The 21,901-nt window shown below is 42.5% G+C and overlaps 1 protein-coding gene across 1 annotated transcript in view; it reads left to right on the plus strand.

The window, feature by feature from the left end:
• The window catches only part of COL25A1 (collagen type XXV alpha 1 chain), a 423,067-nt gene that overhangs the window by 371,708 nt on the left and 29,458 nt on the right, over positions 1-21,901 (plus strand). The window contains exons 27-31 of the mRNA XM_044277438.1: positions 8,153-8,233; positions 15,820-15,882; positions 17,348-17,398; positions 19,717-19,743; positions 21,084-21,164. Coding sequence (XP_044133373.1) covers positions 8,153-8,233; positions 15,820-15,882; positions 17,348-17,398; positions 19,717-19,743; positions 21,084-21,164 — 303 coding nt within the window. The remainder of the gene's footprint in view (positions 1-8,152; positions 8,234-15,819; positions 15,883-17,347; positions 17,399-19,716; positions 19,744-21,083; positions 21,165-21,901) is intronic.

Raw genomic sequence — 21,901 nt, forward strand, 5'->3', positions numbered from 1 at the left:
GGTCAATTCAGACCTGCGGTTTTCTGCGTTTCCGGGTTATTCGGGTCTCTGAAGACCCGATAACCTGGAACAGGATGGTGATGGTGGTGTGATTTCACTCCACCAATCACCATCCAGCGATCCTGAGTGGTGATGGTGACATCACCACTCAGGATCGCTTTCTGATTGGTCAGTGGGCGGTCCGGCGGCAGATTCAAAAGAGGCAGGCGCTCCTCTCCTCCTCCTTTTGTGTTCCGGAGCCGGAGGAGAGAGGAGCTGCCTGCACATGTCTGCTGCCACCGCTGCACCGCTGCCTGCACCCGATCTGTGCCCCCAGGACCCGATCTCTGCCACCAGCACCCCCCCATCAGGTACATAGGGACAGCTAGGGAAAGTTTGGGTTAGGCAGGGAAAAAAAGGGAAAGTTAGTTTTTTTTACTTTTCATTGCATCACCCTAGTTAGGGTGTCTGGGGTCCACAGCACAGCTGTGTGACCCTAGACCCCCCAGGGGTGCTGCCACTTGCTGATCTTTTCGGACCGGGAAAGAGCAGGCCGGAGTACCTCGGGAACTGTAGGCGCCCGGATCGTCCCTGGCCAACACTTTCCAGGTGTGGTCCCCCATACTGGAAAGAAGGGACGAACCCAAAAAAGGTGCAGAGTGTGTCACAGGAGGGGGATACGGAAGGACACCACAACTCAATGTGACACGTGCCCCGATCATCCGGGCCTCTGCATTATTGGTTGCTTCAGGGAGTATCACACTTCCATGGAGTACTAAATTTATATCCCAATTTAGGACTGACATGGGATAAAAAAAAAAATGGTTCTCAGACTTGAGACACCCAAAAAAACTAAAATAATTTATTAAAAGTATACATATTAGGTATCGCCGCGTCGGTAATAATCTCCTCTATAAAAATACCCCATGATCCAACCCCCCCAGATTAACACGGTCCAAAAAAAAAAAAAAAAAGTGCAAAAAAAGATTTTTTTTTGTCACCAAACATAACAAAAAATTTAATAGCAAGCGATCAAAAAGTCATATAGCCCCCAAAATAGTGCCAGAAAAACCGTCCGCTCGTCCCGCAAAAAATGAGCCCCCACATAAGATAATCAGATAAAAAATAAATAAAAAAAATGACACCTAGACTTTAGAGATACCAAAAAAATGTTTGGGTATCAAAAAGGATAATATAGTCAAAAACCTAAATAATTATAAAAAAAAGTAGACTTATTAGGTATCGCCGCGTCCGTAAGAATCTCCTCTATAAAAATATCCCATGACCTAACCCCCCAGATTAACACGGTTAAAAAAAAAAATGAAAACGGTGCCAAAAACTCAATTTTTGGCACTTTTTCATTTCAATCCGTTTTTTTCAGTAACAAAACAAGGGTTAACAACCAAACAAAAGTTAATATTTATTACCCTGATACTGCAGTTTACAGAAATGCCATATTTGTGGTCGTAAACTGCTGTATCAGTAAAAGGGAGGCCGCAAAAGGAAAGGACCGACATGGTTTCTGGAAGGCCGATTTTGATGGCCTTTTTTATTGACACCATGTCCCTTTTGAAGCCCCCCTGATGCCCCCCTAGAGTAAAAACTCCCTAAAAGTGACCCCATCTAAGAAACTACACCCCTCAAGGTATTCAAAACTGATTATACAAACTTTATTAACCCTTTAGGTGTTCCTCAACAGTTAATGGCAAATGGAGATGAAATTTCAGAATCTCAATTTTTGGTAACCTTGCCTCACAAAAATGTAATATAGAGCAACCAAAAATCATATGTACCCTAAAAATAGTCCCCCAAATAATGCCACCTTATCCCATAGTTTCCAAAATGGGGTCACTTTTAGGGAGTTTCTACTCCAGGGGTGCATCAGGGGGGTTGAAACAGGACACGGTGTAAATAAACCGGTCCATAAAAATCAGCCCTCCAAAAACCAAACGGCGCACCTTTCACTCTACGCCCCGCTGTGTGGCCGTACAGTAGTTTACGGCCACATATTGGGTGTTTCTGTAAACGGCAGAGTCAGGGCAATAAAGATACAGTCTTGTTTGGCTGTTAACCCTTGCTTTGTTAGTGGAAAAAATGGGTTAAAATGGAAAATTAGACAAAAAAATCGAATTCTCAAATTTCATCCCCATTTGTCAATAACTCTTGCGCAACACCTAAAGGGTTAACGACGTATGTAAAATCAGTTTTGAATACCTTGAGGGGTGTACTTTCTTAGATGGGGTCACTTTTAGGGAGTTTCTACTCCAGGGGTGCATCAGGGGGGTTGAAACAGGACACGGTGTAAATAAACCGGTCCATAAAAATCAGCCCTCCAAAAACCAAACGGCGCACCTTTCACTCTACGCCCCGCTGTGTGGCCGTACAGTAGTTTACGGCCACATATTGGGTGTTTCTGTAAACGGCAGAGTCAGGGCAATAAAGATACAGTCTTGTTTGGCTGTTAACCCTTGCTTTGTTAGTGGAAAAAAATGGGTTAAAATGGAAAATTAGACAAAAAAATCTAATTCTCAAATTTCATCCCCATTTGTCAATAACTCTTGCGCAACGCCTAAAGGGTTAACGACGTATGTAAAATCAGTTTTGAATACCTTGAGGGGTGTACTTTCTTAGATGGGGTCACTTTTAGGGAGTTTCTGCTCTAGGGGTGCATCAGGGGGCTTCAAATGGGACATGGTGTAAATAAACCAGTCCATAAAAATCAGCCTTCCAAAAACCATACGGCGCACCTTTCACTCTACGCCCCGCTGTGTGGCCGTACAGTAGTTTACGGCCACATATTGGGTGTTTCTGTAAACGGCAGAGTCAGGGCAATAAAGATACAGTCTTGTTTGGCTGTTAACCCTTGCTTTGTTAGTGGAAAAAATGGGTTAAAATGGAAAATTAGACAAAAAAATGAAATTCTCAAATTTCTTCCCCATTTGCCAATAACTCTTGTGCAACACCTAAAGGGTTAACGACGTATGTAAAATCAGTTTTGAATACCTTGAGGGGTGTAGTTTCTTAGATGGGGTCATTTTTGGGAGGTTTCTATTATCTAAGCCTCACAATATGACTTCAAACCTGAACTGGTCCATAAAAAGTGGGATTTTGAAGATTTCTGAAAAATTTCAAAATTTGCTTCTAAACTTCTAAGCCTTGTAACATCCCCAAAAAATAAAATATCATTCCCAAAATGCTACAAACATGAAGTAGACATATGGGGAATGTAAAATCATCACCATTTTTGGGGGTATTACTATGTATTACAGAAGTAGAGAAACTGAAACTTTGAAATTTGTTAATTTTTGCAATTTTGGGGTAAATTAGGTATTATTTTGTGCAAAAAAAATAATTTTTTTGACTTCATTTTACCACTGTCATGAAGTACAATATGTGACGAAAAAACAATCTCAGAACGGCCTGGATAAGTCAAAGCGTTTTAAAGTTATGTGCACTTAAAGTGACAGTGGTCAGATTTGCAAAAAATGGCCTGGTCCTTAAGCTGAAATAAGGCTGTGTCCCTATGGGGTTAAGGTGAGTTAAATTATTTTTTATTTATTTTTTAACCCCTCCAGCCCTATTGTACTAAGCATTCTGTTTTAACAGTGCTATTATTTTCCCTTATAACCATGTTATAAGGGAAAATAATAATGATCGGGTCCCCATCCCGATCGTCTCCTAGCAACCGTGCGTGAAAATCGCACAGCATCCGCACTTGCTTGTGAATGCTTGCGATTTTCACGCAGCCCCATTCACTTCTATGGGGCCTGCGTTGCGTGAAAAAACGCACAAAGTAAAGCATGGTGCGATTTTCACGCAACGCACAAGTGATGCGTGAAAATCACCGCTCATATGGATGCACAGCCCCATAGAAATGAATGGGTCCGGATTGAGTGCGGGTGCAATGCGTTTAACCTCACGCATTGCACCCGCGCGGAAATCTCGCCCATGTGAAAGAGGCCTTACTCTAGGTCCTATACATACAAATTAATGACCCATATATGCACTCAGCATTTTTAAAGGGAACCTGTCACTATGAAAATGCAGTGCAATCTGCAGGCAGCATGTTATTGAGCAGACGTTGCTGAACAGACTGATATATAGTTTTTTTCCGGAAAAGATTCAGCAAAACTTGTAATTTATACAGTCATGTGGGTGGTCCTAATCAGTGATCGACAGCCTTTCCTCTATGAAAGGCAGTGACCCGCTACAGCCAGTATTTGGCTGCAGTGGTCACATGTCCAGGATATCATCCCAGTCACCGGGCATCTTTGGAATGGGAACGATGATGGATTCTTAAGGTAAATATGAATTTTTTTTTATTTTTTATCTTGCATTTAAATATTTTTTACCCCTGATTGTCACCTATAATATATATTCTCTTTTTACACCTTACTCTTCTCTCTCTTTGAAGACAACGTTTTCTTCCTTTTAATTTTGTTTTTTTCTGAAAGCCTAAACACTCAATTCTGTTCTATTCACGAAGAACTGATTGCCTGCCAATTACTAGGTTAAAGTATTCATTGAGTCATCTTAACTACCTGCCTTATTTATTTTCATGTTTAATCACCAGTTACATTTCCTACATTAATTGCCATGACTGGACATTATATCAGTAAAACTAATTATGGGCTTTCAGTAACAAAATCCATTGGAATTGCATTAATCACCTCAGGTCACTTTAAAAGCTTTTTTTTACATTTGATAAAAATAACAAGCTTTCGCCTTATGACCCAGTTAGGAACATATGACAATAACCATGAGTAGTTGCCTGCCATGTTTAATGTTCTATATAGATTAGTAACTGATGAGCCAAGGTTACCAAAGAGAAGTGGACTAGCAGACAAAACTGGAAATAAGTACTAATAATATGATGCTTAGTGTAGTTGGTTAATATAGAATTTATAGATTTAGCAAAACCAAACATAAAAGAGAAAATTTAAGCTTGTTGCCCCTTAAGGGTACGACCACACGGTCAGGTTTCTGAATGCAGTTTCATAAGCCAAAACCAGGAGTGAAGCCAAAAACAAGAAGTGGTATTGGCCTTTTATACGTTCTCTCCTTTTATGATCTACTCCTGATTTTGGCTTCCATAACTGCATTCAGAAAGCTGACTATGTGGCCCTAAGACCTACTTTTACTGAAAACCCACTGACAATTATGAGATTACTACGGGTCAGAGGGCTAAAAAAGCCAGTTGATTGCCTACCTCCAAAGTCCTGCAGCATGTGAAACACATTTTTCTACAATAAGTCTTGCCTCTAACTAGACCATGGCACTAAAATATCATAGCTGATAAAGGCGTAAACTCTTTAGCAGCTTGATAAATGCCAGCTAGGTACAAATAACCATAGCAGCTACCTCAATAATCTACATGACCTAGCGCTGCTATTAAATGACACTGAGTCCTGTTACCCACATGCAGTGTTAACTATGTACAGTCAAGTTCTAGTCAACACAAAGTGCAATCTAGGTTTACGAGTCAACACCCAACACTACAAGACTTAATCACCCATCTGCTATGGCACTATAGCCAACTTCTCTGCACCAAGCTCCTCTGCAGGGTGACTTACCATCATGTACTATGTCCTGAGCACACGCTACCCTCCATGATTCAGTGTTATTGAAGGAAACCGCAGCACTCCTAAGTCTTCAAAGATTCTGCATTTTATTCACCAAAAACGTGCTACGTTTTGACCCTACAAGGTCTTTTTCAAGCAGTTGCTTTTATTGCTTGTAGGGTCGAAAGGTTGCACATTTTGGTGAATAAAATGCAGAGTATTTGAAGAATTAGGAGTGCTGCGGTTTCCTTCAATATCTTTGAACAACGGAGGAACTACGGACTGGTTCCCATCACCGCTGGCACCACCACCACATTGGACATTTTGTTTCCGTAAGTGCTGCTACAAATCTTTTTTTATCTCCACAATTCAGTGGCAGTAGATTTCAGATACCAGTGTATGATGCACGATTGGAGCAGCAGGGGCACTCTTAGTTACAGTACCCATTGCTCACTCACCTCCTTAATTTTGTTAAATGTCCGGTTGATTCTAGGATCAGTAGCTCCTTCCTTACCACTCCAGTATTTATTGTCTAGTTTTTGTCTTGTATCCACCACACAACAAAGCAGGATGGTCTTTTGGATGAATTGCCTGCCATCAGATGCCACCTTTTATTCTCCAAAGGAGCTCTGAAAAATGAAAGGTGGAATCTAATTGGTTACTATGAGCAACTAAGCCAGTTCTACTTTACACCAGTTTTAATCAATCTCCCCCTATGACTCCAATCTGCATTGCCACCAGCAATTTCTTCTTGAAGCCTTTGATGCTGATTATCCTTTGCTGGGCCATCAAAATGTTATTGGGCGAACACCACTAGGAGACATATATTTCAAATTTAGAATAGCTAACTGCTGCAAGTTTTGCATCTGGGTTTGCTGACAGAAAATCTGCAGTGTATGAGATTGAGTGGATGAGATTTTAACAAATGTAATTCTCGTACTGTAAAACATATCCATGAATAATTTGACTTGTGGTACAGGTTTTAAATTCATAGCATATACATTCTTTCTGTGGATACTGACCATGGATTCAGCCTTTGTAATGCATAGGGTGAAAACTTTAGAAAAGCTGCGATCTTTCAACAAAATCTGTGTATGATTTTTTTCGGCTCTGTTTTGTCCTTTCTCTATATTTTTAACAGCTTTGACCCCAGCAATTTACCACTGTTATCCAATCTCTTTATTGACATCAGTGCACAACTGATGCTCCAGATGTATGTGCACGATCCCAAAGAAAACTATAGGATCAGCTCTGGCTTCAGTTCCTCTCCAGCGTTTTCTGGTTCACACAGGACATATGTGTAGGGGGCTTTAAAGGGGTTATCCAACCCCTATAATGACCCCCTAATGCCGAGGCACCTCATATAGGTTATACTTACTCCACTTCCCAGGAAAAGCGCTGCTCCTGCTCCCCGCACAGCCGCCGCTGCTTTTCCCTGTTGCACGGATCACAGAGGCTCCTCCACGTTGCAGCCTGCTATTGGCTGCTCTCCTCTCCCCCCCCTGTCGCCAGATATTTTGATCCATGTTTTGATAACCCCTTTACTGCTATGAAAGAAAAAAGTGTAATGTTACATTTTGCACAGTTAAAGATGGCATACATCACCTTCAGGCTGGATGCTTCCTGTTGACATATTGACCCTCTTTTACTAATGCTGTCTAAAAGTAAGACAGTTTGGCCCCTTTAGACTGTCTAATCTAGGTTTACACCACTTATTGATTGGCTTAGTCTTACTCTTACATTTTTGGCTCAAGGCAGCACATAGGCCATGCTCTTTACTATAAAGCCACACTTCCTTTTTGGATGAGTCACAAAAAGTGTCTAAAACACTGAACAAATATGGTGCAAAGCACGTACGTCAGGTTGTTGTTTTTTTAGTTTTTTTTGTGTGCAAACTGCAAAGTGGAACATAGTGATTTGCCCCATATGCCAAGTTCTCGCTTTCACTGTAATTCAGCCTTAACTTTTATTTCTCCCCTGTCTTGTTGATTTGCCTGATCCTCTTCTTTTTTTGGGCCCTATAATTTCCAACCTTCTTCTATTCTGGCATTTCTGAACAAAAAGAGTATTATATAATTAAAAAGCATCATGATCTAAAAAGTATTATATATTATATTTACATTTTAAACATAGAGTCTATCTATCTGCCTATCTATCGTTCTATCTATCTACATTATTTATCCATCCATCTATTTATCTATCTATGTTTCTTTCAGCACCTGTTCACATGACAATATCTGAAGCTAAATCGTAGTGCCTATATCAAATAATGCTATTAAACATACTAAATTTGCTCCGCTTTTAAGCAATGGTTTGTATAACGCATTCCTGTGATCAAACCCTAAGAAATCAATAGGTATTGATTTTTTGGTATACAATATATTAGGTTCTCTTATCTACGGAATACCTTTACCAGAGGTTATGCAGCCCAACAGCAGTAGAGATGAGAACCGGAATACTTACTTCTGAGACTATTCAGTCTTGTGCTCTGAATCATAATGTATTTTCTCATCTCTAGTGTTCAGAAGTTATCATAGGATGTATAGTAAACTATTGAATGCATTTACGGTATTTTTAACAAGCCCTTTTAAAGTTTTTGTTGTGTCAAACAGGGGCCTAAAGGTTCTAAAGGAGATCGTGGAGAAACTGGCATTTCAGGAGAAAAAGGGGGAATTGGTCTACCTGGGTTGCCTGTAAGTGTTACAAGTCAAATTAACACAGTTACCACTTCTGGCTTCTTTCCTTCATTTTCTCTGTTGTTTTATTTCACTTATTTTTTAGTTCATTTTACTCTGTTGCAGTGTAAAAACTAAGGGGGGGGGGTGCTCATTTATTAAACTGAAATACCACTATATTAGGCGTATTTCAGGCGCATATGGCGGCGCAACTAACCATTCGATTTCTCCTCACTCACACCAGGTCTAAAAAAGTGGGCGTGGAATGAGCGGGGAATGGGGCGGCCTGATTAGTCTCGCTCATCATTTTCTATGCCTATTTTAGGCGTAGAAAATTGTCTAAATGTAAGACAGCTAGTAAGCAGACTTTATAACTTGGCACCACCAGTGCTGGAGCTTTATTAAGACCTAAAATGCTGGTCTTAATAAATGACCCCCTAAATCTTTTTGGTATTTGGAAAACATCAGGAATGAGCTGTGACTGGAGTTTAGATTTGTATCTCATTTATATGTTATTCACACTGTTTTAACATGCAAGAGGTAATAATCTGAGTTGCAAGATGAAGATTATATACAGCAGGGATCAGCATCCTTCCGCGCTCCAGCTGTTGTGAAACTACAATTCCCAGCATGCTCCATTAATTTCTATGAGAGTTTTTACAAGAGCAGGGCAAGTATGCATACTGGGAGTTGTAGTTTCACAACAGCTGGAGTGCCGGAGGTTGCCTACTCCTGACATACAGGCTAAAATAAGTTACAAAAGGATCCTTCACCAGCAATTTGAATATACAGTTGAAACCAGAAGTTTACATACACTATATAAAAATACACATATGCATGTTTTTCTAAATATCTGACATGAAATCAGAATAAACCTTTCCTGTTTTTGGTCAATTAGGATTACCATAATTATTTGCCAAATGCCAGAATAACGAGAGAGGGAATGTTTTAAGGCATTTTAATTACTTTCTGCAATGTCAAAAGTTTACATACACTAAGATTACTATGCCTTTAAACAATTCTGGACTGCCAATATGATAATGTCATGTGTTTAGAAGCTTCTGTTATGTTTTTAGCAACATTTGTGTTAATTAAAGACACACCTGTGGATATATTTAAATGCACATGTGAAACGCACTGCTTCTTTGTGTAGCATCATGGGAAAGTCTAAAGAAATCAGCCAAGATATTTTAGGAAGAGAATTGTGGACTTGCACAAGTCTGGCTCAACCTTGTGTGCAATTTCAAGATACCTGAAGACACCTCGTTCATTTGTACAAACAATTATACGCAAGTACAGACAAGATGGGAATGTCCAGCCATCGTACCACGGGTTCTGTGTCCCAAAAATGAATGTGCTTTGATCCAACATGTGCATATCAGCCCAAGAACAAAAGCAAAACGCCTTGTCAAGTTAATGGCGAAAGCTGGTGAGATTGTGTCAATATCCACAGTGAAACAAGTACTGTATCAACATAGGCTGAAAGGCCACTCTGCCAGGAAGAAGCCATTACACCAAAAGAAACATAAGAAAGACAGATTAATGTTTGCAAATGCACACAGGAACAAAGACCTAAATTTTTGGAGAAATGTACTGTGGTCTGACGAAACTAAAATTGAACTTTTCTGGCCATAATGACAATGGTTACATATGGAGGAAAAAGGAAGAAACTTGGAAGCCTTAGAACAGCATCCCAACTGTGAAATACGGGGGTGGCAGCATCATGTTGTAGGGGTTGTTTTGCTGCAGGATGGACTGGTGCACTTCACAAAATAGAAGGCACCATGAGAAAAGAAGATTATGTGGAAATACTGAAGCAAAATCTCAAGAAATTAGCCAGGAAGTTAAAGCTTAGCCGGAAATGGGTCTTCCAAATGGACAATGAACCGAAGCATACTGCCAAACTGGTTACAAAGTGGCTTAAGGATAACAAAGTCAATGTTTTGGAGTGGCCATCACAAAGCCCTGATCTCAATCCTATTGAAAATTTATGGGCAAAGCTGAAAAGGCAGGTGCGCGAGCAAGGCGACCAACAAACATGGCTCAGTTACACTAATTTTGTCAGGAGGAATGGGCCCAAATTCCGACCAACTATTGTAAGAAGCTTGTGGAAGGATATCCAAAACATTTGACACAAGTCAGGGTCAGTACAGTTTAAGTGCAATGGTACCAAATATTAATGAAATGTATGAAAACTTTTGACTTTGCAGAAAGTAATAAAAATGCCATAAAACATTCTCTCTCTCATTATTCTGGCATTTGGCAAATAATAATAATTATGGTAATTAAAGATGAGTGAATCAAAGTTGACGAAGTGGAATTCTATCCGAATTTCTGAAAAAATTCGATTCACACCAAATCCAAATTTCCTCATGCTTTGTGGTAACATGGAGGACATGGAGCAAGGAACTCTGGGAACGAGGGATCACCCACAATGCTATGCATGCAGCCAATCAGCAGCCAGCCAGTCCTGTGATGTCACAGCCATCTTGGATTCAGCCATTTTCCAGTGTACTTAGTGCAGGGAGGGACGTCAGCAGGCGCTAGGGACAGTGGTAGAAAATACTTTAAAACTTTTATTTTGCTGTATAGAAGTTCAGGGAAAAGATAGGGAGGAATAATTCCACAGTATTGAACCAGAACAGGGTTCAGTAGGAGAGTTTACAGCCTAGGTAATAGGAACAATCCTATTACATCTTGCTGCACTGACTGCAGATCCAAATTGCCATTATACTGCTCTATAAATTCAGCAAACCGTTCTTGTTATTGGAGTGCAAGTGCAGGGTTTATTACAAGGAAATATTTCTACGTCTTATTTGCCCTTGCGCAGTGCAGTTATATGTTCTAAAGCATTTGTTGGCTTGTATTAGTTGAAAAAAAAGGGGCTTATTAGCCGTTGTGTGTTGAAGTAAGAAAATTACAGCCCTTTTTGGCGTGTATTAGTGGCAAAAAAATATATATTATTTGCCGTTCAGCGGTGCAGTTATATGTTCTAAAGCCCTTTTGGCATGTATTAGTGGCACAAAAATATATGTTTGACGTTCAGCGGAGCAGTTATATTTTCTAAAGCCATTTTTGACGTGTATTAGTGGAAAAAAATAAGGGCCTATTTGCAGTTCAGCAGTGCAGTTATATGTTCTAAAGCCCTTTTTGGCATGTATTAGTGGCAAAAAAATATATATTATTTGCCGTTCAACGGTGCGGTTATATGTTCTAAAGCCTTCTTTGGCATAGTGGAAAAAAATGTCTTATTAGCCGTTGTGTGGTGAAGTTATAACATTGCAGACTTTTTTTATTTTTTTTATTTATTTGATCTAACAGTATGTCAGACAGAGAAGTGCCAGGCCCTGCACAGGGGAGTAGCAGAGGCCTAAATTTTTCTGGCGCGGGCACAAGTCGCAGCAGAGTAAGGGGGCGTGGCAGTGAGAGGCCTGTGCTCCCGGTGTCATCTAGCGGTCTTGTCTTGACCAGCAACCCAGTGGTTCTTGAATGGTTGACTCGGTCATTCACTTTGTCCCAAGTGACATCAGACACCCCCAGCCAAGAGTCGGTGGGTTCGTCAGACACAACCCTTAGTCGGCATGGCCCGGGAGCAGGCCCTGTGCCCTCACCTGTCCTCAACCTGCCTGTGTCCTTTTCTGTTCTCTCAGCCAGAGAAGTATTATATGCTGTGGGCTCAGCTCCACTATACAGCTAGGACGAGCTACTAGAGGACAGCCAAGATGTGGAGGAGACACCCGTGGCTTCCTCCGGTAGGTGGGCAAGTAGTGATGAGGAGAGTGGTGTGGGAGCTGGTGTTGCGACAACAGTGACGTGCAAACAGTACTCGATGATGATGATGTAGCTGATCGCACTTGGGAGCCGGGTGAATTAGGGGCTTCATCATTATCGGGAGAAGAGGGTGGCAGCTTGCCCATGAGGCAGCGGCGGAGCCAGCAAGTTGCTAGCGTGGCCAGGAGTCAGCAGGGTGGCAGCAGTGGGAGGTCGAGAGCCAAACGTGCCCGGGGTAGACCACCAGCTTCACAGGAGCCTATCTGCCCAGAAAGTGGTGGTGCATGGGGTCACGGAAGCAGCGGCAGTAGCAATCAGTCAGTGTGGAGTGTTGTGGGTAAAATCACCTACTCGGCGCTGTGGCATTTTTTTGTTAAGCCGCCGGAGGAGTTGAACATAGCTATTTGTAGAATCTGTGGGCAGAAGGTAAAGCGTGGCTAGGGTGCCAATGTCGGCACCACGGCCCTGCGTCAACATATGCAGCTTCACCATAAAATGGCCTGGGAGAACCGTGGCTCCGATGTGGTGGTCCAGCATGCCGCAGCAAGCGCTGCATCACCCAGTGGCATGCACCCGATTTCAGGCAGTCAAGGCTCCACCACCTCAGCCGAAGGGAGCTGTCTGTCCTTCCCATCATCTGCTGGTCCTGATGCTCCTGCTCCTCCTCCTACTCCTCGTCAGTCAATCCGTAAGCAATCGATCACCAAAGCGACTGCCAAGAGACAACAGTATGTGTGCACTCATCCAACGGCGCAGAAGCTGAATGTGCTTCTGTCCAAGTTGCTGGTGCTGCAGTCACTACCTTTTCAATTGGTGGACTCTGCACCTTTCAGAGAACTGATGGCTTGTGCCGAGCCGAGGTGGAGAGTCCCAAGGCATCTGCCAAAAAGGGAGTACCAGCCCTGCACACACATGTAGAACATGAGCCCTGTGGGGTCTGAACTAGAGGAAGAGGACATTTGAGCACAAGCAATGTGTAGCAGGTGGTTTTTCTACACAGGTGACAGGAGAGGAGGAGCAGGAGCAGCCAGAGGAGCTACAGGGCGATGAGGAAGACGAGCCAGAGGACCCAGACACACCGTGGCAGGTGGGCCAGTCCTTGAGCCTGTCGGTGTCTGCCAAAGTGCACGGCAGCGTCGACGTGTGAAGCTGTAACTACAGTCAGGGACAATACATGTCCTTCACTGGGTGAATGTGGTTCCTGCACAGCCACACCAGCAACTTGGCCAGGTGACGCCGTTTCCGCCTTTACGTTCTCACGCCATTGGTCCTGCGACAATGTCCACCTTTGCCTCCACATCCTCCACCGTGTCCTCAGCTTCCACTGCAGGGACAATTCACAGTGCCCCTCCAGCATACCACATGTGCAGGGCACGGCGGTGTCATGCTGTTCTGCACCTCGTTGGGTGTTTTTTCTACACAGGTGACAGGAGATGAGGAGCAGAAGCAGCCAGAGGAGCTACATGGCGATGAGGAAGACGAGGCAGAGGACCCAGACACACCGTGGCAGTATGCAGTGGAGATAGAAGCAGGGAGTCCCTCCGAGTCACTTACACAAATGGCCCGATGCATGCTCACTTGCTTGCGTAGTCACAGCTGAATTGTTACTATTCGGCAGAGGAATTACCACCTTGTTGGACCCTCGCTACCGGTCCAAAATGGGGGACTTTTTTACACCCGCTGAGAGGGAGGGCAAACTAAAGTACTATAGAGACATCCTATGTATTCAGTTGGCCGCTGCCTATATGCACCATCATCCATCCTCTTGCAGGTCTGACCGGGGGGCCCTCTGCGCTCACGTTCCTCTGCCATGGCTGTTGTGGCAGGGTGGGGGGGGTAGGAGCAGTTCCAGCTCCATCAGCAGCAACTTCAGTCTAGAGTCGCTGATGAGCAGCTTTCTTCCCCCGCCTAGTGAAGAAACTACTCAGCAGCAGCAGCTAGACCTGGAGCAGGACGTTAACCAGCAGGTGGTGGCATATTTGGAGAACACCCTGCCACTCCACATTAAATATCCGCTGGACTACTGGGCAGCCAAACTGGATTTGTGGCCACAGCTGGCAGAGTTTGCTCTGGAAAAGCTGTCCTGCCCGGCCCTGCCTAGTGTAGCATCAGAGCGGGTGTTTAGTGCGGCGGGGCCCATAGTTACCCCAAGAAGAACTCACCTGTTCATCAAGAGAGACTGACCTTTGTCAAGATGAATCAGGCGTGGATCAGCAAGAATTTCCACCCACCAATGCCTGATGCATCAGACTAGATCATCCATGGTGCCACACCCACACTTTGACAAAAGAGACTGGTTTATTCTGACTACATGCCTCAGCTACTATTCTGATGCTGCCACACGTGCTCCTTCTTTCACCCACCATCTTCAGCTGGTACTAGTATTGCCACCCACCTCCCCACTCTGTCACGGGTCACTCTGTGGTCTCCTCATGCTGCTGCCATCTCCATACTATGTCACCATGCCACTCTGTGGTCTCCTGATGCTGCTGCTACCTCCACACTATGTCACCTTGCCACTCTGTGGTCTCCTGATGCTGCTGATACCTCAATACTATGTCACCTTGCCACTCTGTGGCCTCCTAATGCGGTTGCTGCCACCTCCACACTCTGTCATTGTGCCACTCTGTGGCCTCCTGATGATACTGCTGACACCTCCACACTGTATTTGTGCCACCCTGTGGCCTCCTCCTAATGCTGCAGCCAGCTCCACACTTTGCTGCAGCCAGCTCCACACATTGTGCCACTCTGTGGCCTTCTGATGCTGCTGCCACCTCCACTCTGTCATTGTTCCACCCGTGGCCTCCTCCTGATGCTGCTGCTGCCGCCACCACTTCCACACTCTGTGGCCTACTGTTGCTGTAACTTGCACTCTGTCATTGTGCCACTCTGTGGCCTCCTGATGATGCTGCTGCCACCTCCACACTGTCATTGTTCCACTCTGTGGTCTCCTCATGCTGCTTCCACCTCACCACTATGTCATAGGGCCACTCTGTGGACTTCTCATGCTGTTCCCACCCTCCCCACTTCATGACTGGGCCACTATTTTGCCTTTCGGTCTGCCTGTTTTTTTTTGGCTTTAGCAATACTGATAGATTACTGACCAAATGCTAACCGAGTAAAGGCGAATGCTCCATAGATAGGATCAGTTTTTTGGGGGTTATTGTTCTGACGGATCAGAGGAAGGGCAAAATAATCCTCAATGTTAACTACAGTTATGATTTTGGGAAGTATGTGATATAGAATGCTATCCTCATAGATGGGTTAGAAAGCATAAATATGTTATTCAGTGCAGTGTTTCAGATTACAGTGGAAAATAAGGTGCTTGAGAAAGTCACACTATGTCCACACACAGGGACCATGGGAACATAAAGCCTAACCTTGGTACCTGTATTCAGTTATCTATTTAGTTATACCCACCGCAACCTGTAACTATATATAGTAGAAAAGGTAGCCTGATTGCAATAGGACATTTCACTTGTATTCCTGTTTATCCAGGTGCCATTTAATAAGTGACATAGGGCTGAAGAATATGACAGTTTTGGACACAAAGAAATTAATAAATGAATGTTTTTGTTTGGCTGCCAATACAGATATTTGGCTTGTATTGTAACAATGTAATAAAATGTTAAATGAGAACTGTACAATATATTAATCTACATACCGTATGTTTGTACATATCTGTATATATATATATATTTTGCAAAGATGGTTTGTCACGTTTTTTTTTCACATCTTTTTGAGATAAGATAAATCAGTAGGTTTACCATAGTTCATCGTGAAATTAGGACTATATTGTAGTTGATTTTCCTTTAAACATTATTTTTTGCCAGGGTGCAAATGGAATGAAAGGTGAAAAGGGAGACCATGGTTCACCTGGTCCTCATGGGGCTTCTGTGAGTAGATATAAAGCTGTGACTAATGAATGCAGATAGGTGACTACACCAATTCAGGAATTATCCACCTTGCATGTTACTGAGCCTATACATTGTTCTGTCATGTTATTATTACATCAGGTCCCCATTGATTTAATTGCAATGTCCATCATGGCCCATGCCATCAGTTAGGCCAGGTTCACATATTCAGGGATTGTGATCTGCATATGAATCCTTCAAACATAAAGCTCCAATGGAAGCCACTGTATACCGTATCTGTAACCTCAGATGCTAAATCATACATACATATCCTGCTGCTGTATACCTTTCTGCAGTGGCCTACAGCAGACTACACGTAGGCTAGTTTCACATCTGCAGCACAGCCTTCTAGCAGGCTGCTCAGGAAGGGAACAGCGTGCCGGAGTTCTACTGATCGCCGGATATACCAGAATTCCCATCGGCTCTATTATCTATCATGGGGTCCTGCGGAGATCCGGCATCAACCCGGAAAATATCCTGCTGCTGTATACCTTTCTGCAGTGGCTTACAGCAGACTACACGTAGGCTAGTTTCACATCTGCACCACAGCCTTCCAGCAGGCTGCTCAGGAAGGGAACAGCGTGCCGGAGTTCTACTGATCGCCGGATATACCAGAATTCCCATCGGCTCTATTATCTATCATGGGGTCCTGCGAAGATCCGGCATCAACCCGGAAAATATTCCTATAATCGGCTGGACAGAAACTGCTGCACGCAGAGGTCTTTGTCTGGATGATTCCCGGGGTGCCATGCTGGAACAGCCTGCCGGAAGGCTGCACTTCATATATTTAATTAGCCTTAGATAAAAAGTGTACCAACATATACCTTCTTAGTGGATACCAAAAATACACTCTTTTGCCATCTGACAGATCTATAGGACTCCATGGACCTGTTCAGTGTATGTGCCAGGAATATCTGGTAGTGAATGCAGTGTGAACAGAGCCTTAGCCTGTATAGCCAGACAATAACATCTACAGTAATTACTGGTTATCAGAGAGGCCTGGCCGGCTTCTATTTAAAAGTGAGACAACCTCTTACAGGGGTATAATAGCAGGTGGGGCCCACAGCTTATATAGCAAGCACAATAGAATAAGTAACATGCTTTCATACAGTAATATTATACCCTCATGTAATTTGGGATTACTCTCATCACTGAGATGCCACTGCTACTTCTCAGAGTACACACACCTAGCTCCAGCCTGTTCTTTCTGTTTGTAATGTAATGTGGTCTTCTGACTTGGACACCAGTTCAGCCTGAGAGCTGAAGAGTTAAGCCATCGTGTAGATTATGTAGATGTGTTTGTTCAGGTGTCTTAAAACATCCTTGGTGATTGCAGCAATAATAATCATCCATGCAAGCCATTTCTAATGATTTTAGTGCTGCAGGGATTTTGGAGACGGGAATATCTGTAATTTTACAGCACTCTTAATTTGCCATCTTTTCACAGATCATAGGTCCTCCTGGTCCACCAGGTCCTCATGGGCCCCCAGGCCCAATGGTAAGTTAATCGTAACTGCTTACTATATTATTTTTTACTATATGATTGAAAAGGAGAGCATTACTTGTGATTGTACTGTGAAATTACATATAAAGGCCAACTCCAGGAAACCTAGTTTTTAATTAAACTCTTTTCTCATTCCATTAAGAAAAAGAATGGGCCCCTGCCTGCCGATGGATTCCTCATTTGTTGTGGTTGAACCAGGGAACCAAATAATTATAATAGGCAGAAAAGTATAAGGGGATGTGGTCAATGGTCCTCATACAATTCACAGCGCAATTAAATATTTTCAGACTGTCAAAAGACTGGAAGGTAGTGGGAAAACCAGTAAATTGTATGGGTACCTATGTATATGAATGTCCAAAACAGCCAACAAATTGTGGACCAGTATCAGTTCAGCGACTTCCCCTTCTCTTTTTTTTAATTGAGGTGAAAATTGTAGAAAGGCACAATTATATTTTTACAATTACAATATTGTTATGGGGTTTGAAACTTTGGAGTAAAATGTCCTATACACCAGAAGACCACTGATATCACATGGATGTTACAAGTCCAGGTGGAACTAAAAAATCTTTATGCTGCAATAGAACAGAGAGTGTGTGCTCGTTTGTTGGCTGATCGCTAACTAGTGATCAGGGACAAATGTTCCTTTCAGCCTATCATCAGCACGTGTAAAAGGCACCTTAGATGAGAAAGTCTGAAGATAGGGCAAATTTAAAGTGGTTCTCCAGGAATTAAGAAAATAAAATTACTGAAAATACTTAAATATTACCTTATTATAAATATATTCCAAAATACCTTTCATTAGTTATAATTGTTTTCCCCCTCGTTTTGTCTAGGGAGCAATCATTAGGAGAAACAAAATGGCCTCCGTCCTATTAGCACACACAAAACCTGTCCTAATCACACAGCAGGACAAGTTACTTCACAACACTGAGCTAAAGAGCTGCCTCATCCAGAAAGCCCTTACCTGTGCCTATTCGCGAGCCGGTCTGAAAACAAATGCAGTCACCGGGAGCAGGCAGTTCCAAGAACAGCCCGATGAAGGCCCCCGGTGGCTGTTCTCGGAACTGCCTGCTCCCGCTGACCGCACTTGTTTTCAGATCGGCTCGCGCACAGGCACAGGTAAGGGCTTACCTGTGCCTCGCCGGACTTGTGAAAAAAGATGACAGCCCGCATATGTTCACAGGCGAACAATGCGAACTGGCCATCACTGCTGAAGAGCATATTAAACTGTATTGAGGATCATAATACCTGACAAGAGCAGAGAGGAGGATGAGGCAGGTCTCCTACTGATTGCTCCATAGTCATAATGAGCCATTATAACTAATGAAAGGTATTTTGGAATATATTTATAATAAAGTAATATTTAGGTATTTTCCTTTTCTTATAGATTTTTTTAAGCTGTCACCTATAACTACTTACATTTTTCATATAATCCAATGTTGTGCCATTCCTCTATTATTTCTAACAAAATTCTATGAATTTTCAACAGTCTGCAGTGATGGTCCAACTGGATGTTGCCAGTTGGCAGTGTACAGGGGCAGACTGGTCATAGAACCTACAGGGAAGTTTCCTGGTGGGCTGATGCCCAGGGGCAAGCCTGAGCCCTCCTCACGGCCACCAGTCAGAGAAGTAATGGTCTCACAGTTAAATAATGCTGAGAGAATCAAGCGCTTATGTACTTGGCCGGGGGCTGCAGTTGCCCTCCTGACTCCTGAATTTAACTGTATTACCCTCCCGAGGCAACTGTGTTAGGAGGACAGAATGAGGCAGCTGGCAATTGCTACCATAGAGGGGCAAATTCTGGGGACATATTTTGCCTGCTGGGGCCTTATTTTGTCTGGGGCAGTATATTGTGCTGTAATGTGGTATTTGGCTCTGCTGAGGTGGTATTTTGTGCCAAAATATAGTATTCCTGACCCTGCCAACTTGTGTTGCCCTGCCTTCTGTCATGTTGCACCCACCTACAACATGGAGCCACTTTTAGTTTTTTCCCGGGGCACTTTAGCTTTCCAGTCTGCCCCTGGTAGGACATAAATTCAACATTAACATCTTATTCACACAGTCAGTGTTTGGTCAGTGATTTCCATCAGTGATAATGAGCTAAAACCAGCTGCGGGTCGAAAGTACACAACAGGTAAAAATCTTTCCATAATACTTTATCTCTGTATAGGCGCCACTCCTTAATTTAGCTCCTAATCACTGATGTAAAACACTGACCAAGCCCTTACCGTGTGCATAAGGCCTTACACATACAGTATATCTATGACCCCTGCCCTATAACTTTTTCCTGCATTGTGTTCACATATTTTTAGGGTCCACATGGAGTTTCAGGTCCAAAGGTATGTGCAAATGAACTAATGTAATTTTTAAGGAATGCATGCAGCATGTATATTTTGTGTATATAACTTTATATACAGTGCATGCTTATATGTATGTCATGTAATGTCTGTTTCGTGTTCTATGTTTGAAAGCCTTAAAGCTCAGGCACAGACTACTGGGAGAAATCTCATGCTAATTCCATTGTTACACAGACATTTCCATAAATTTGAGTTATCAGTCTTTTAACTGTGAATCTTATGAAGCCTTATATTCATTTACTATTACTGAGCTTGAAGGTTTTCTGTAAACAACTGGAAATTCCATTATCTTTTCTGTATTATCTGACCTAAGCACCCAAAACCTCTGTTTGTTACAAGAGTAAATTATTAAGAATATCATAAATTTTATTATTTAAAGGAGAATTCCAGCACAATTAAACAATGCTCAGTGGCCTGACAATGGTAAAAAAAAAAAAAAAAAGCTTATACTCACCTCACCGCTCCAGCCTCACTGCACTTCCTGCTCCTGTTCTGTAAATGGCTAGGAATGCCACTCAGCCAATCACTATCTGCAGCAATGACCCGCCCCTGAGCAGCATTTCTAGTCACTTCCTGAAACAGAGCAAGAAGTGAAGGGCAGCGGCGACATGGGCACTGACAGAGCAGCATAAGCATTGGATCGGCAAGGTGAGTATAGAGTTTTTTTGTTTTGTTTTTAACCATTGCCAGGCCATTGAATTTTGTTTTAATTGTGTTTTAAGACTAAACGTTTTATATAGTTATGTACATTCCCATATGTCATCATTTAAAGTATGTTAAGTTGAAGGAATCAATTAAGTGATAACAGTTTTCATATGGGACCAGATTACTAAAGCTAGTTTCACACTTGCAGCAGGGAACTCCAGTAGGCTGTTCCAGTAGACAACACCCTGACGGAGTTTTCCGGATCCGGCAGTGCCGGATACTACTGCCTTCCTGCCAGACCCCATTGACTAAAATGGGGTCCGGCAGGGATCCTCCTGAATCCCAGCATTGCCAGCCTGAACATCCAACTTCAGGTGTGAAAGAGGCTTAAATAAGGTTGGTCTTGATAGACTTATGTCTTATCTATGGTAAATTGTATTGTGTCTTGTAGACCCAAGTATTAGACATTTCATCATGTGGCCATATGGCTATATGCGTTTCTTGGGTGCTGGTTGTTTTTGTCCTGTAATGAATTCGCAGTAATGTAACTCTAATGTTTTGGGTGCTTTTTGGTACTATAATACAGAGTGGGATTTACAGCAGTGTCAATCAGTGAACCTCCTCTGTACCAGCGTGCACGGTCATCAAACAAAACTAGCATCTACTTTTACATTTAGGGTGAACCAGGGTTAAATGGTCTTAAAGGATTGAGGGGTGAGCAAGGTCAAAAGGGTGACAGAGGACCACTGGGTCTTCCAGTAAGTAGAACAATCTATTCAATTTCACCTCAATCCATATGCTTCTTTTATGTTTTTTTTATTATTATTTCTATGAGTCCAGTGAGTGGCCTTCATCAGTATATATAAATTTTTATGACAAGATGCTGGCGTAGAATCACATGATCATACGTATAATTACCATATATCGTGTGCTTACACTCACATAGCATTGTATTCAGTTCTTGATTTTTTTTTATACACAATTAGTATCTGTATAGCATGTCAGTAGTCTGTCTGCTTAACATCCATGTTATTGGTGTCTGAGTCAATCACATGTAATATGTCTGGGTTACATGTTCTGTAAATGTGATTCTGTAATATGATCTCACACCATAACTGTGTGCATTTTCTGTTTGCTTTCACTATAATCTACTGGGCAAATTTCCTAATGTGTTCTGTATGATTTTGATAAACTGTTCTTATTTCTATCTACTACTGTATGAACATTTGTATCAGAATGGCAGGAATCTTGATGCCCACAGGCACTGTCAATCCGATACCAACCACTCTAAATGAAAGTATCTGTATTTCATGTCCAACATTGTCCACAATGCTTCTTCATGTTTAATCCTTTTGTTTGGTTAGATAAAAATCTGATAGTTTATGGAATTATTCTGGTTATTATAATCTTGATTTCTGAGGTCTCCAGCAGATGGCGTGATACTTCAGACTCATGTAATATGCTCCATGATTCATATACAGTATAGCGGAGATTG

Source organism: Bufo gargarizans, chromosome 1, assembly GCF_014858855.1.
Source record: "Bufo gargarizans isolate SCDJY-AF-19 chromosome 1, ASM1485885v1, whole genome shotgun sequence".
Lineage (NCBI taxonomy): Eukaryota > Metazoa > Chordata > Amphibia > Anura > Bufonidae > Bufo > Bufo gargarizans.